The sequence below is a fragment of the Myotis myotis genome, unplaced genomic scaffold (assembly GCF_014108235.1).
Source record: "Myotis myotis isolate mMyoMyo1 unplaced genomic scaffold, mMyoMyo1.p scaffold_m19_p_5, whole genome shotgun sequence".
NCBI lineage: Eukaryota > Metazoa > Chordata > Mammalia > Chiroptera > Vespertilionidae > Myotis > Myotis myotis.
In genome coordinates this window covers 75,723,661-75,739,375 of record NW_023416357.1, presented here as the reverse complement: position 1 = coordinate 75,739,375, position 15,715 = coordinate 75,723,661, and the positions used below count along the sequence as shown (strand labels likewise).

The following is a 15,715-nucleotide window of genomic DNA, read 5'->3' as shown; positions in this document are numbered from 1 at the left end:
AGGGAGCTGGCCTTTGCGGGGAGGGTCTGGGCTCTCAGAGAGCAAGTCGGCTCAGGGGAAAGGGCTGCGGCAATGCTGCGAACCAATGGAACAGAAGATTCCAGGGAGCCTAGGGGCCACGCTGCGGGGCTCCAGTGGCTGTTAGGGGGAAAGTAAGGGTTACATTGGCAATTATTAGCCTTTAAAGAACTTGCCCTTGAGGGGAGGGGGGGGGACCTCGAGGGTGGAGCTCTTCCGGGCACTGTCTTCTCCCCACAGCCCCCAGCCCCTCCCACAGCCACCCTCCTCTCCTCCTGCCCGGCCGTGTGGGGGCGCAGTGTGGGGGCGCAGGGTTCTGCCCCTTCTCCTCACACCCTTTTCATGTCCCCTGCGCCCGCTCACCCCCTCCCCCTTTCTCGCTGCCGTGACTCCTCGCTAGTGTAGCGCGTCCCCTGGAGTTGCACACGGTCTTCCCACGGTCTTCCCACCTGCCGGCCGGCACCGCTCCCCACAGGTGGGGGTGCGCCCTCACCAACGGAAACAGAACCTGAGACTGTCTTTGTGTCCCCCTCCACCTGCTGAGAGTGCTCCGTCCCCGATCTCCCCCCACCCCCCGCCTCCGTTACCATCTCTTCCAGGACTGCAATGGCCTGCCCTTTCCCCACGCGCACCCCCTCTCCTCTCTCCTCCCACAGCTTCCTGTGCGCTTGCCCCCAAAGGAGCCACCCCAGCCTCCCGTGCCCCTGCCTTCCCGCCTCAGTGCTCGCTTCTAACTTCACAACGACCCCCCCCCCCCATTTTCTTAGCTTGGCCTGGGCTCATGAGAACCCAGACACCACCCCCAGAGGCCTCATTCTCCAGCCTCAGCTCCCCCTCTGGTCCCTACCCGCCCCCCTCCCCCCACATGTCCTGATGGCTCTGCACCTCCCTCCTTTCCCGGGTTTCCTCCCGGGTCCCTCCTGCACTTGCTGGGTCCCCTCCCCCACAACCCCCTCCCTCCCACAATGCCCCCCCATCCCACAACCCTCCCTCCCACAATGCCCCGGGCCCAACTGCCGGCTCAGCCCTGACAACACGCTGCTCCTTGGCCCCGCGGCTGCCTCTGCGCTTCGGCCCCTCCATAGCTCCCGGCGATGCTTGGCACCTCCTGGCACCTGGCAAAAATCTGTTGGATGATGAGAGGACTGCCCATGGTGAGGCGGCTTTCAGCAGCGGCCCTGCCCCAGGGGCGGCGGGGGCCCACGCACTGTCCCCCTCGCACAGACGAGGTCCTTGGACCACGTTGGCTTGTTGGTTGCAGGGCCTCCGCAAGGGGAGTCCAGATGACAGCCCTCACCACGCGCCTTCTCCTGTCTGCCCTAGCGTTTGGTTACTTGTATTCTAAAGCGGAATGGCTTAGCATCTTTTAATTAAAATTTAGTCTTAAAAAACAGTATGAAAGGAATATGTGTTCGTGTCAAAACTCAGGCAGCACAGAAGGCTGTGAAATGAAAAGTGACCCCCCCCCCCCCATATTTTTATGGATGAAATGTCTGGAAGGAGGCGTGAGACACAGAGGAGAGGCTCTCCCTGGAGAAGGACCTCCACTGGCGGCCCAGTCGGCTCCGTGCTCAGGGGCAGGACTGCATTCGGGACTGGGAACAGCTTTTGGGTGGGGGAGGACGGTTGACGAGAAGAAGCTTTTAAAAGTTTGGGTTATGGTACAGAACTTGGTAGAGATCATGACAGTCCCTCCCAGGAGATCCTCCAAAGTCAGACGAGAACACCACCCTTGCTCTCATGGAGCTGTAAGAACCAGACACTCCAGTGACTTTGAGTGTCTCCAAGGTGTCCTTGGACATGGGCATGTGGATGGCTGTGGGAGCAGGACTCTGATTTTATCTCCCCCTGTAACCTTTGATCTCTTTGATAAACTATGGAGCTCTTTACTGGGTGGCTTGATTTGCTATGAAATTAAAATTTCAAAGCTTTCTTTATTGAGATTGATCAGTATTTAGAATCTGCACTTAGGAGGCCTGGAGGGAAGAGAGAGAAGACATGCATGCTGGGACTCAGACATGCATTTATGTGGGCAGAGAGAGGAGTGAACGGTCCCAAGATAGTGTGTGGGCAGGGGGTCCAAACTGCTCCCTCTGTGGCTGGCCCACCTTCGTTCCCGCACAGTGTGACCCAGGCACTTCCTTGTTATTTGTAGGGCCAGCGTGTTTTGTGTTGATAATTCAAATGTCTAAAATACTCCTTTCAGGTGATTGCAAATGAGATTTCATGGTGTAAGGTAAAGAAGTGCTGTGAATAGAAAGGATTAGGAATAAGGTGACTCCCCTCTCCCCCAAACAAAACAAAGCAGGCTTTTATTTCCTCCCTGAGCTCCAATCTCCCTCCTTATAATCGTGTCTGTGTCCAGAAGAGTGAGGGTGAGAGGCCTCCAATCTTTCCCTCATTTCAGGAGAAATTTAGAGTCCTGCAAATACCGGCAGTGTATTGATGTCCAGGATCTACTAAGAGACTCAAGTATTCAGAGGTTTTGAGGTTGATTTGTTAGTATCAGTGCAAAATCCACAGTTAGAAATCCAGAGTAAAGTTTCACTCCCAAGGTTTGGGGACCAGATCTAACGGATAAATATGGGATTGGTGTGAAACTTTCCAGGAATTCCCCTTTGTGCAAAAGTAAAGGGATGCTCGAAAAGGATAAATTCAAGGAGACAGATGTGTTTAGTACCTTTAGGACAGTCTCCTTTATCTGTGGATGGTTTTTGTTTTTTAAGCGGCTTTGGAAGTAGGCAGAAGGAGAGGAAATCAGGCAACCCTTACGAACACGATATGAAAACACGGGTCATTTACTGCTACTATTTAAAGCACACCCAGCTCCCTGAGCCCTGGGAGATGTCAGTGGCACTTTTGAAACAGATGAAGAGTCTCTGGCTCAGCAACAGGACAGGTTTTTTCAAAGCGTACAAGTGAGGCTAAGCATGTGATAACGGACGTGGTCTGGTGGAAATGTCCCGCCACCTCCATCGTGCCAGGTTCCTGTGGAGCTCCTACTCAGGGAGAGCCTCCCAGTGAGGAATTTGGTCTGGCTTCAAAACAACCAAATACATTTAAGACACTGAGTCGAGTCGTTTCATCAAACTCGGTCTTTACATACGCAGTACCTTTTCTTTTGCTTTGCAAAACTGTCACTGTTAGAGGATGACGTGAAAAGTAGTCACTGCCGTTAAAAGTATATTTTACACAGGTGGCTGGCCCGCCTGTGCCTCTGCTTTGGGCCCTGGATGTAGGGCCACCTCTGAAGTGACCCATTCGCGGTCTGTGACCTCCCTAGTCCACCGCTCCTTATGTGATTTCAGGGTGGCTGGAGTTGTGGCTGGAAATGCAAGCATTCGTCTTGGCCCCACTGGCCTTGGGGCCAGAGCCCTGGCCCATCCCAGGCCGAGCTCGCCCAGGTCAGAGGCTAAGCCTTTAAAAGCACTTGAGCAGCTAAACGTTTGGCTTTTTATTTAGGGCAGGCTCTGGTCTTCACACCTAAGAACGAGAAAAAGAAAATAGTGGTATAATTTCCCAGTCCTGTACATGGTTGTAGCTTTTGGAATGGGATGATTTAAAACACTGACAACAAGACAAAGCTGAGCTTCGGTTTCAGTGAGGTTTATAAGCGAGGCTTCTGGAGGGATTGCAGTATTTGAGCGGACGATTGAGGTTCACGGTTTGAGCTTCGTGCAATAAAAAGTGACACAGGTGTGTGTGGCTTCCAACATACAGAAAAGGTCAAAAAATAGGAGGAAGGTTTCTTTCCAACGTGTGTTCTGTTTTACGTTTCGGAGAGCTTGCTTTTGGTGTACATCGATGTGGGTTCAAATTCTGGCTCAGCCACTGACCCTAAATGACCTTTTAAAGTTACTTTTCCCGTTTCTTATTTCTCATCTGTATAGTACTTCCCTGACAGTCTTGTGAAGATTGAATGAAAGAATGCACAGTAGAACCTAACCGCTCCTGTGTTGCCTGTGTTGCACAGTAGCTGCTGATATTGTTACTATTTTTTTTTTTTTTTATAAGAAAGCCCCATACACTTTGAACTCGGTGGGGTTTGGCCTTGAATTTCAGCTCCTCAGGTAACTTGCCCATCCTCCGAGATCTTCAGTTTCTGCCTCTATAAAATGGGGATGTTATGGGAGTTAAAGGACATAGAAAGTGTGTGGTGCCTGGTACACAGTGGACCCTTAGTGAGGATTTGCCTGTATTGTTTTCAAAGCAAGCTGGAAAGCACACATCGCTTTGATTGTGGTTCTAAAGGGAAACGTCTGCTCCCATTTAGGAAAGACAGAATTAGGGACGACCGAATCTGGTTGTTCCAGGTTTGTCTTTCAAGGATGGAGAAAAGGTCAGGGCTTCAGGAAACAGTCTTTTAAGCTTCCCTTGCTTTGCTAATGAGGCGGTGACGTCAGACAGAAAGGGTGGTTAAAACGCAAAGTGCGAGACTGGCAGCAGTGGTCACCTTTAAAGAGCCGGGATTTCCCCTACGCAAGGTGCAGTCTCTGTCTAATGCTTTTTAAATTAAAGAGGAGGCTGTGGGCAATCTCATAAAACAGCCAAACACCAGGGCATAGAGAAAACGTGAGCATTAAGTAATTGTGCCCCAGCACGCTCATAGAATGTAAAAGTATTGACCAAGCAAAAGAAAACGCCATTCTCACTGTGGTTGTTGGCCATCTCAGAACTCCAGGATTGAGGGGTTAATAGCAAGACGTGGAGCTTTGTGGTCACAGATGGAAGAAACCTGGGGCAAGGCCCCGGTAGGGTTCAGATCTGCCCCAACGTCTGGGCTTCCCCTTCTCTCTGGCCTGGTAGCACTCGCTGTCCCCGAGCCACCTGACTGGCTCTTCGTTGGATCTGAGCAGAGCAGGAGTGCCCACTGGAGTAACCCCAGCCTGGCCCTGGCGACTCTTCCTCCTTTGCTGTCAGTGTCTGGGTCCTGGAAGCCATCACAGGCTCACACAGTCGCTGCTCCAGTGATGCAAAGCTGCCGCCACCAGCTCCCCAGGCTCATCCGCACTCAGGGAGCCCTTGAAATAAGGTGAACAGAGAAAATATTGCCAGAATCTCGCTGCAGATTTCCCCCAGCCCTCTGATTACACACACTAAGTGCCGCTATCTGTGTAAATAACCTTTTCTTCCCCACCTCTGGCTCCCTCCCTGCTCCCCCACTCCCAGGCTCCAGGCTCTCTGGAGTGATAAATAGCCAGGCTACTGCTCAGCGTGCACCAACACCTGGGAATAATCATGCAAAAATAACAGTGAGAGACTGCCGCGCGTCTGTTCTTGACATTAACTTTCCTCAGTTTGACAGGCTGCCACCACCAGCTGTTAGACTTATGGGTCTTTTTTTTTTTTTTTTTTTTTTTCCACTGGAGATGGCTGCTTTCCTGCTTCCCTCTTTTGGGCTGTAATAGGCTACATCAGTGTCCCATCAAGATGACAGAAAAGGGCGTTGACAAAGGAACCATTGCTAAAACCAGCCAGTGCTCTGTTCTCATTTTTTATTCCAGTTATTTGTGTTATTTGACTACTGATTCCCCACTGATTTCTTCACGGAACATGTGATTATTGCCACTTTAGGGTACCCTCCCAGAAAGGTGTCTATAACCGCCTCTCTTGAATTGTCTTTGAATGTAGTGAAGCCTAGCATTTGGCCTTGTAGGACCAAAACACCTATTGATTACCTTTTAGTTCAGGTCTCAAGTATGTTTGTAATAATAATAGTAACCCTGACAACGGCAGTCCCTTTCATTTTATTACAGCTGCTCTGTACTGGGCCCTGAGCTAATGTTGCCTGGGTGATCTCATGTGGTAGTTGTGTTAGCCAGGGGTTATTTCCATTTTACAAATGAAGCCACTGAGTTCCACAGAGATCAAGGGACTCGCCTGAGTTTATGTCACTAGAGGTGGAGCTAGATTCCAGCTCAGAGACGGACCCTGCACCCCCCACATGTTGCTGGTTGCCCTCGTTTGTGTTTGCAGTTACAGCTGTAATTTTGCTGTGTTTGTATGATCGTATTTGATTAGTGCCACAGTTTTGCCCACTCTTGTTTTGTTAGCAGGCTGCACAGTGCCGGGCACACAGCAGGTGTGTGGAAGTTATTTATTGGGTGGATATCTGACTGAGTGTAGGTGAATAAAAGGAGACTTTGGGGGGAGCAGTGTATGATAACGGGGTGCAATGGGAGATGAGTAGGCAGGGATTTTGCAGAAGTGTAGGGCTCACCTGACCAGATACCAGGTTTAGGAAAGGAGTGTTTCCCCAGGCTGAGCTTTTCAGGGTTAAGCCCTTTTTCTTACACATTTAACATATTTTAACTGCTCTTACCCATGTATTTGGAGGGGATTAGAGATTTATGTTAAACATAATAGGACATAAAAAGGAGCTTTGTGAGTTTGTGTGAAGAGTTAGGGAACTGTACTATCCAACCAGGAACATTCTCCCCCCGCCCCCCCCTCCCCCCACCCACCTCACAAACCATTGTTTCTGAGCTGAGCACTATACTGAGCCTTCACTTTGCATGAATTATCTCATTGATTCTTCACTGTGACCTTATGTGAGTAATGTTATTCTTACTCCCACTTCTTAGACCCAGAGTAGCCAGGTAGCTTGCTCAGGGTCCCACACAGCAAGTAACGACAGGACCAGGATTTGAACCCAGTACATCCCAAAGGCCCACCACTATCAAGTCCAAGTGTAAGCTGCCTCTTCCCTTGAGGGAGTCCTTGTGAGAACTGTTGCTACCCTCTGTCTTAACTTCGTTAGCTGAAGAAATTACGGTTCAGTGTAGGGGATCAGTGACCTGAGAAATCAGGGTGCAGTGGAGTTGATCTTCTGTGGAAGGCAAAAATAACTATTAAAAACTCTCTCAAATCCTGCTTTACATATGGTGCATGCGGTTTTGTGTTAGCCACCGTGAGATACACAAGAGAACTGAAACCTGTTGGGGGGAACATCTCCCACTGGGGGCGTTCACAGGCAGAAAGAGTTGGCCACACTGCATTATTTCCCACCCACACCTTTTTCTTTGTCCCCGAGTGTCTTCTGAGTGCCTGCTGTAAAGTTTCTGCATGTAGGAGGCTGCTCTTTCAAGCTCCCCTAGGCTGCCACTGGGGATAACTTATCGCCCCGTACAGATAGGGGTCACGTTTTTCTCTAGAATCAGTAAGTTGGGCTACATGACCTTCTACCTAAAACATTCTGGGATTGTCTCCTGGGGGAAGTGGGGAGACAAACTCAGCTGCTGTGCCTGGCCGGGTCACGCGGGCTGAAGGGCGGCTAGGCCCTGTCAGTTGATGTCATGAGGAATGTGGGCTGAGCATAGCACATTCAATGATGATGTCAAGAGATCATGGAAATTCAGATATTTTCCTAATTTTTTGTATTGGCAGAAATAAAAATAAAAAAATAATTGGAAGGTTTTTAAAAGTAGCAAACCTACCAAATAAAACATCTCGGGGATGGCTGTAATTCCCTACCCCCTCTCCCACGGTGACCTCTGGGGAAGAGGAACCCCCAGCAGACCATGTGGGTGGTCTTTGTTCTTCACTCCAACTCCTGAAATCCCAGTGGAGAAAAGTTCTCTTTCCCCCTCTCACTGGTCATGGTGATCCTGTGCCTATGAGAATGGCAATATTGAGCGACTGTGAGGAAGCCGGTGCAGTGGGAAAACTAAGAGAGAAATTCACTTGTAAAGTGTCATCTTTAAAACTCTATTACCTATTGCATTTTCCTATCAAGTTTAAGGGTTTTAGGCTGTTACCACATTGGGGGACTATTTAGGGTTAGGTTAGTTTCATATTTATAGTCAAACTCTCTGAACCTTAGCTTTCTCATTTGGAAACATGTGGGACAGGGCTCCAGTGTCCCTTCTGTGACCATCATGAACTAAACCTTTTCATTGCTTTGGATTGTGTTGATGGAAATAAACACAGTTAACTTGCTAGAAGGCCCAGGACACCTCAGTCTCTCCCTACAAACCGTCTAGATTCTCTAGAAATTTGCTCTTTGGAATTACATACATATCCCAAATAGTGATAGGTTAGCAAATGTGAGTGTCTGTATGCAAATGTAGTCAGAAGCTGAGTTATGTGGATGTAAGGACTTAGTCTAGAAATTGTTGTGATAGGATTTGTCATTAATATTAGAAGGCCAAAAAACACATTTTCCAGTTGAGGAAAATGGGCTTCATTGAGGTTAACTGATTCTCCAAAATCACAAGCTTAATCAGTGTGTCAGAGTTGGGGCCCGAATCCTAGTGTTAACATGCCCTGTCTCTGTAGCCTCTCTTGTACACATTTTCCCATTGTGTCCTGACCAGGGAATTGATGCTCTCCAAGACTCCTCACCTCTTTTGTTTTATTTCATTTTCTTGTTTATCCAATTTTTGTACAATTTTTTCTCTTGAAATTAATGAAAACTGTCGATTAAGTGATACAAAGAATAGTTTGAGAATATTGTTCCACTTTGTCTTTTCAGTTTATATGTGTAGCATTAAATTACAGCCAGTTTACAACTAACTATACAAATTTACATTTTGTTGGAAACATTGGGGAAACAAGTGCAGTAGCTAGTTTATAAGTTTCCTTGCTCTTTTTTTTTATTTTTTAATTCTAGAAAGCTCTTCCAATCACACACAATCTTTTAGTTATAATAAAGACTACAAGGAAGCATTGGTTCCCCTCACCCTTAAATTTCCTCCCTCAGAACTTCTTTCCTCATTTGTCAGCTCGGTTTTAAAATAGGAACTATCAGTGTGAACTTTGATCCACATTAAGCTGCATTTACACGAAAGCATAAATCACCAGATCGAGGGCTTGAGGCTGTTAAATGCTTTTCTTTCTTGGGCTCTGTGATCAAGAATGAAGAACAATAAAAAACATGGAGCAAAAGAAGTTTTATGGCAGCTTTGAGAGCAGGAAATTAAGTTTCTTTAACATGCAGTTGGATGAAGGGCTGTTCTATTGCATCTTGGATCACTCAGGCAAGTGAACGTCATTTTATCATTTTAGTGAAATGCAAACTGTAGAAATAGCTCACACAGTTATATGAACAAGGAGGCCACACAGATGACTGCTTCAGCTGTTGAACTAGGGAGCACATTTTCTTATGTGACTTATCTTGAAATGCACTCTTGCATTTTTTTTTAAAACAACAAAGACTATATAATATTATGTCTGTAGCCAAGTGTCGATTTCTTACAAAGGCTAACTTGGAATATATGTACAACAGACTAACCCGGCATTTTACCAAAACAACCATCTACGTGTCTTGTTATACATACAGCTTTCTAGCCCAGCTGATAAAACATGCAAGGTGTTGTTTCTGATATGTAGAGGGTGTCTGTGTGCAACATGAGGACATAGGGGACCTGGAGTCCTGGTGCAGACATGCTTTTCGCATGTGGCTCTTTCACATTTGATAACCTATCAGCAAGGCCAAAGCTATTGTGTAGCAGTCATAATAGTTGTTAAAATGTGTCCAATGAATGGATGAGTTGGTTGGTGACCTACCTATTTAGTATGTGCATAGCCTTTGGTTTCATTTTGGCCAGATGCCCAAATGTTTTGAGGTGAAGAGCTCCTTTACTGTTCTCAGGATAGGGGTGCACCGGAGTCATGGTATCACAAGGTCTTGTGCTGGCTGTCAATTTCATTTTCTGGATTAAAGAGACAGGGCTGCAGAGTCTCCGTTGAACTCATCAGGGATATATCTTTACAAGTTCAACCACTAAAGGACTTGTGCTTTGAAGAGACTGAAATTCTATCGATGTTGGGCACATTCATTTATTTCTCCGTTTATGTGAATTCTCCTGAACTTTGCAGTAGAACACTTAATTAGGAGTTGATGCTTAATAAATACATGCTAATAATATCCAGTTTATGTGTTTCAGTGTGTATATAATCAAGTTTATGTATTTTATGTATTCGACAGAGTAAGTTCATGTATTTTAGTAGTGACTTTAATTCATTATGATTTATAAAGTACTTTGAAAACAATTTTAGTCCATTTCCTCTGCTTAGATGTCCAATGAGGCATATATGGTGGTTATTGGAATTTCTCCTTTGGAAAATACTGTCATTTTGAAAATAAGATTTTATTACGAGTGGTAAATAGTCCTAATTTTGCAAAGCATATTTTATTCACGTCTACTGAGGCTAAAGTTTGTCAGTTGGTGAATTTAGAAGGACACGAAAAGCCTGGCTAATCTTCAGGAAGCTAGAGCTCTGATAGTTGCTTTCTTTGGCACGAAAAAAAGAAAATGCTCACTCTTATTCTGCTTTATGTTTTGGCACCATTAAAACGCTCAGAGCATCTTACCATTGCAAATGGAATTTGGAAAAGTGATGTATTCTAGATGGGATGTAAACAGATTGCATTGAAAAGAACTCACAGCAGCAGCACCACTGCAGTAAGCCTGTCTGTCTTTCAGGTTGACCCCCTGTTTACAGTGCCAGCGCCTCCACCGCCGATTTCCAGCAGTCTCACGCCTCAGATTCTGCCCTCCTACTTTTCCCCGGCTGCATCCAATATTGCAGCCCCGGTTGAACAGCTTTTGGTGCGGACTCGTTCCGTGGGTGTCAATACCTGTGAAGTTGGAGTAGTGACAGAGCCCGAGTGTCTCGGGCCCTGTGAACCTGGGACCAGTGTGAATTTGGAAGGGATCGTGTGGCACGAAACAGAAGAAGGTAAATACAATTTATTTTTATATATTTCCTTGTGCCCGCTTCCCTGTGATGTGTTTTTGTCCACCTGTAAGGGGAATTTGCTTTGTGGTATTGAGAGAGGAAAGAAAAGTGGTTTTTCTGCTCTTTGGATTTTTGTTGAAATAACTGTTTGTCTTTTTGTTCATGACTGCTTTTACTTTCAGAATGACTCAGGTGTCCCTGCAAGTGGCTTTTCACTGTAAGTGCTAACAGGAAGGACTGTGAGAAGCAGGGTGAGGGTTACCCTTTCCCCTAAGAGGTGTCATGGAAATTAGAAAGTGACGTAGATCTCGAGTTTCTTTTTTTCTTGGTGTGCCAACTGCTCTGTTTGTCTTGATGTGGTGTCTTTTGTGTTGTTGAGGCTTATATTTACCTTCTGAATTGAGCCAGGGTTTTTGCGTTTATCGGAGGCCGTCACCCTGATGTGGCTCTGGCTGGTGGGTGCTCAGGTGAAGCCAGGGTCACAGGCTTAAGCCCCCGGTGAGCTAGTCAGTTCTCTTGTATGGCCAGGTGGAGACCACAGCACCTTCCCTGCTCCTTAAGTCAGCAGGCCATCTGGCAAATGCAGTCCATGAGTCATAGTGAGGTGCAAGAGAAATGGATCAAGATTAATCTATCACTGCTACTGGAAACACAGATCAGACTTACGCCATACTGATAGTGGATCCAGACCCTGGTTGCCATGTCTGCAGCACACGATCATCCAGTACAGCAGGTTTCAGATGGCCTGTGTCATTAATAGAGGCCAACAGATCATTGAAAACTCGAGAGACCTGTCCTTTGGGGCGTGGCAGAATAGAAAAGCGTAGTGCTTTTCACAAACCTAATAGAAAAGATAAGGAAGAAGCATGCCAGGCTGTACCAGGAGAACAGAGGAAAAGGAAGACACTGGGGAAACTTCTTCCCTCTAAGCTAGACTGGGCAACGATAAAGGAGGTGACCGTTGTCAATATCATGGTCTTTTGGGAGAAGGGAAAGGACAAGGGTGAGGGTAATAAGAAGGGTCTGAGACTCAAAATCATCGTTTAGGTACTTCTATAACAGGGTGAAAAATTGAGGGCTGAAAGCTAAAGGGAAGAAAATAAAATATATGCAAAAAAAGCTGAGTGGATGGGAAAAGGGACTATATTGGGAGTAATTGTTGGGAAAGAAGTAGTTGAGAGAATAGTTAAGAATAGCGACAAACTGGAGAATGAAAGGAGAGAATAAAAATAATGAAAATCAGGTGACAGGTGTAAACAATTATCTGAAGGCAGAAAATAGCTTAAGTTGTTTTAAGATAGAAAAACAAATTCTTAGAAAAATCTTTGAGTTTTACATATTACATTAAATATGCTCTTATAGGACATATTTCATCATTAGATAAAACATGTGTAGATAGTGTCAATAAGGATTAATAAAGATTTAATTATCTAAGAAGGAACCAGACATGGAATGAAAGCAGTAGATGTGAGGAGTTCTCTGGTTTGCTCAAATGGAAGTGATAGTTAAAATTTACTTTTGGCTTTAAAAAATTGGAGGGCTTGGGGACTCCTCCTCCTTTGAACTTTGAACTGGGAAGCCATTTAAAACAGCACTGCGTAACCACATTAGGAGGGATTGATATAAGAGGAGTGGGAATTAAAGTTTCCCCAGCCCTCTTGCCTGTTCAGACCCCATCCAGTGTGGGGGTTTCCAGGTGAGGCGCAAGCTTCTCTCATTGCCTCTCTGTAGGCTGTGCGAATAGTTCGCCCCCCTTAGATTTTCCCTAGAGCAGAGGTGACATCCAAGGGCTTCAAACTGGTATGCTGGTGTGAAATGTATAGAAAAGGACTTAAGACACAATAAGGTCACAGTTCATTCGTTTAGGCGCTGATTTTTCAGGAACAGAAAAAAGATTTGGAGCTGTACGTTTCCGTAAACTTGAAAGTAAGATTTTCTAGTACTTGGATAATTTACTCGTTGGGGTGAAGCTTTGTCTTCCACTACTTACTTAGCTGTGACTTAGCGCTTGTCGTTTATTTATTCCAGTGTGAGCCAGGATCCAATTCCTGCAGTGTGACCTCCCTGGGTGGTAGATGTTGTAAAATTAGCCACAGACTTTCTGGAACAGCTGTAAGGCTTGGGTTATTTTCCACTTTGCTTAGAAGTCTGCTGGGTTTTGACTTTTAACCTTAGCCTCTAATAAAAGATGGGATTGTTTAGAAAAAAAATATGCGTTTAAAAACTTGATAAAGTTGATAAGGAAGTCTGATCCTCAGCACATGAGCTTAAAGAGCTTTACAGTATTACTATCCAACATCATTATTATTGCTGTTATGTTGTAGTGATATATATATACATATATATATATATATATATATATATATATATATATATATATCTCCCCTCCATTTCACCCTCTTCTGAAAAATTCAATCTCCTGAGTCTGGTGGACCTGCTTTGTATGCTGTGATCCATCCCTCCCTTTGGATGTCTTTCCACTCCCACAGCAGCCTGATGGCTGGGGAAGCTTTTCACACACAGTCATGGAGCTGTGGGCCGCTCCAGCCTTATTTTCACATTTTCCAGGATTTGGAATGTATGGATGTTTACTGTGATAACAACAGGAGCTGGAGCTGTTAATAGAGTCATTCTTGCTGAATAAACTAAACTTCTGACCTCCACAGAAGTTAAGAACTCGTCTCAGTAAAGGCCTAGGTCCGAAGATGTGTGTTTAATGTGCAACCATTTCCAAGAGCATTCCATTTGCATTTTCCCCTCAGTACAGTGTGTTTAAGGCTCTTGTACCAATTTAAAAATTAAACCCACTTGACTGTTAATTTTTCCCTTCCGGGAAGGACAAAGAACAAAACAGAGCAAATGCGTTTGGAAAGCTGAAGGAGCTGGGTTTGGGGGGCAGGGGAGGAGAAAGTAAGCCACGCAGTTTTTTAGCGTGAGCTTCTTGAACAAAGAGCAAGTCGAGCAGTTATAAAACTGTCAGTGGCCTTTGACTAATGTCCTGTAGGTTGAGTTGAATAAAATCTCTTCCCTGGTGTCGTCATTTGGAGGGTATTGTATAGCGTAGTGTTTTTCACAAACCTAATTTATGTGCATTCACGCGTGTGTGAAGGTTGTATGTGTGTGTGTGTTTCAAGATCCTAGAAATTTGGAGAGCGCCTCTCTGCAGTCTTTCCGGGGATATTGAGTGTTCTCGTGATTTCTTTGGATAGTGCTGCGGAACTGCAAGACTGGAATGTGAAATCCCCACTAAAGACCTAACCTTTTCTTGTGCTTGCAGTTCCTCGTTTGAGGGAGGACACTTTTAGTCACAGACACTTTTAGTCACAGACTTTCCCCTTCGTCGTCCTGCCAATGCATGGAGTCTGGTTGCTGAGAACCAAACTGTGCTCAGGAGTAAAGTGTTCCCAAGAAGCTTCCTCTGGAAATCATTAGTGGGTTTCAGATCATACTTAATAGGAGAGAAAAACTATTACTGCATTTGGATGTTTAGTTATTCTACTCTGATCTTTCTACTTTAAGGTGCATGCATAGGAGCAATGATGTATTGTACAAAATTACTCACAGATGTTGGAAAGAATTTCCTTAGCATTTCATTCCTGACATTTGGGACACACATGCCTATGTATAGTTATTTGTTTGAAAATTTGCTCTTTTTTGCGGGGAGAGGGGTAAAACAAAACAGACAAAACATGGTGTATATAGCAATGTGTGTAAACACATATGTGTTGAACTTGGCTTTTAGTTCTTGTGAATGTATTTTCCTTTTGATTTTTATTGAATCATTTTTCTTATTGGGCTTATTTATGGGTTTCCCCCCCCCCCTACCAAGTACATACTTGGTGTGGTAGTGCCCATGTTCTCTCTGTCATCCCTGTCCCCTCCACTTTCCTATTGGTTAAGCAAAGCCACTGAAGAAACGGAAGCGAGAAAAAGAATACTGGTATTTGCCATTGACAACCTTTTAAACATCTGTAGGTTACAGGATGGTGGTTCTTAGCTCTGGGCATGTGAATCACCTGGAGAGCTTTTATTTTTCATTTATTATTATTTTTAAAAATCTTTATTTTTGAAAGTATTACATATATCCCCTCTTTTTCCTCTCCATTGACCTCTTCTAGCCCATCCCTGCCCCCTACCCCAGGCCTTCACCACCCCATTGTCTGTGTCCATGGGTTATGCATATATACATGCAAGTTCTTTGGTTGATCTCTTCTCACCCACCCACCCTCCCCTGCCTTCCCTCTGAAGTTTGACCGTCTGTTCCGTGCTTCTATGTCTCTGGGTTTTTGTTCATCAGTTTATTTTGTTCATTCGATTCTACATATGAGTGAGATCATGTGATACTTATCTTTCTCTGACTGGCTTATTTTGCTTAGTCACCTGGAGAGCTTTTAGAACACACTGGCGCCCAGGAACCGCCTCCAGGCATTTCCTGGGCCTGGGTTGGCCGTATGGTCTGGGTTGGAGACCTGACATTGGCATGTTGTTTCAAAGCTCCCCAGGGGATTCTAATGTGCAAACAAGGTTGAGAACCACTGTCTCAGGGGAGAGAAGGGATGTCCTGGTCCTTTGCAAGCTACTTCACATTTTCCCTTTACGGAATTACATGTGTTATCGCCTCATTTTCCTGGGTATGCAATGGAGAGAGACACCTTCCTACTTACCTCACAGGTAGGTACTGCCTGTCAGGATGCTGTGCTGTGGCAGGTGAGCATAGTTCTCCAATCACAGTGCTGATGAGAAAGAGGGTCCGGCCCAGCTTTGATCCTGAACGTGAACTGCACAGAGGTTTGGGGGCTTAATGAACAACTAACTGGTCCCACTCTTCCTGGTGAATCACTGGTCAGGTGGACCGCCCTGTTTGCTTCTGCAGTGAGCCAGACGCAGGTTTTGTGTGGTTTCTGTCAAATTATTTTTTAAATAGTTCAGAAACCCAGAGTATTAAAGAAGTTAATGAGGTAGCAAATGAAAGGTTGTATTTGGAGAATCACTGGGGGTTTCCAGAGGGGACAAC

General features: G+C 45.4%; 1 protein-coding gene across 3 annotated transcripts in view; it reads left to right on the top strand.

The window, feature by feature from the left end:
• ZNF608 (zinc finger protein 608) overlaps positions 1-15,715 on the top strand; it is a 105,763-nt gene that overhangs the window by 35,131 nt on the left and 54,917 nt on the right. For all 3 annotated transcript variants that reach the window (XM_036309677.1, XM_036309678.1, XM_036309679.1), the window contains one exon: positions 10,446-10,701. In XM_036309677.1, coding sequence (XP_036165570.1) covers positions 10,446-10,701 — 256 coding nt within the window. The remainder of the gene's footprint in view (positions 1-10,445; positions 10,702-15,715) is intronic.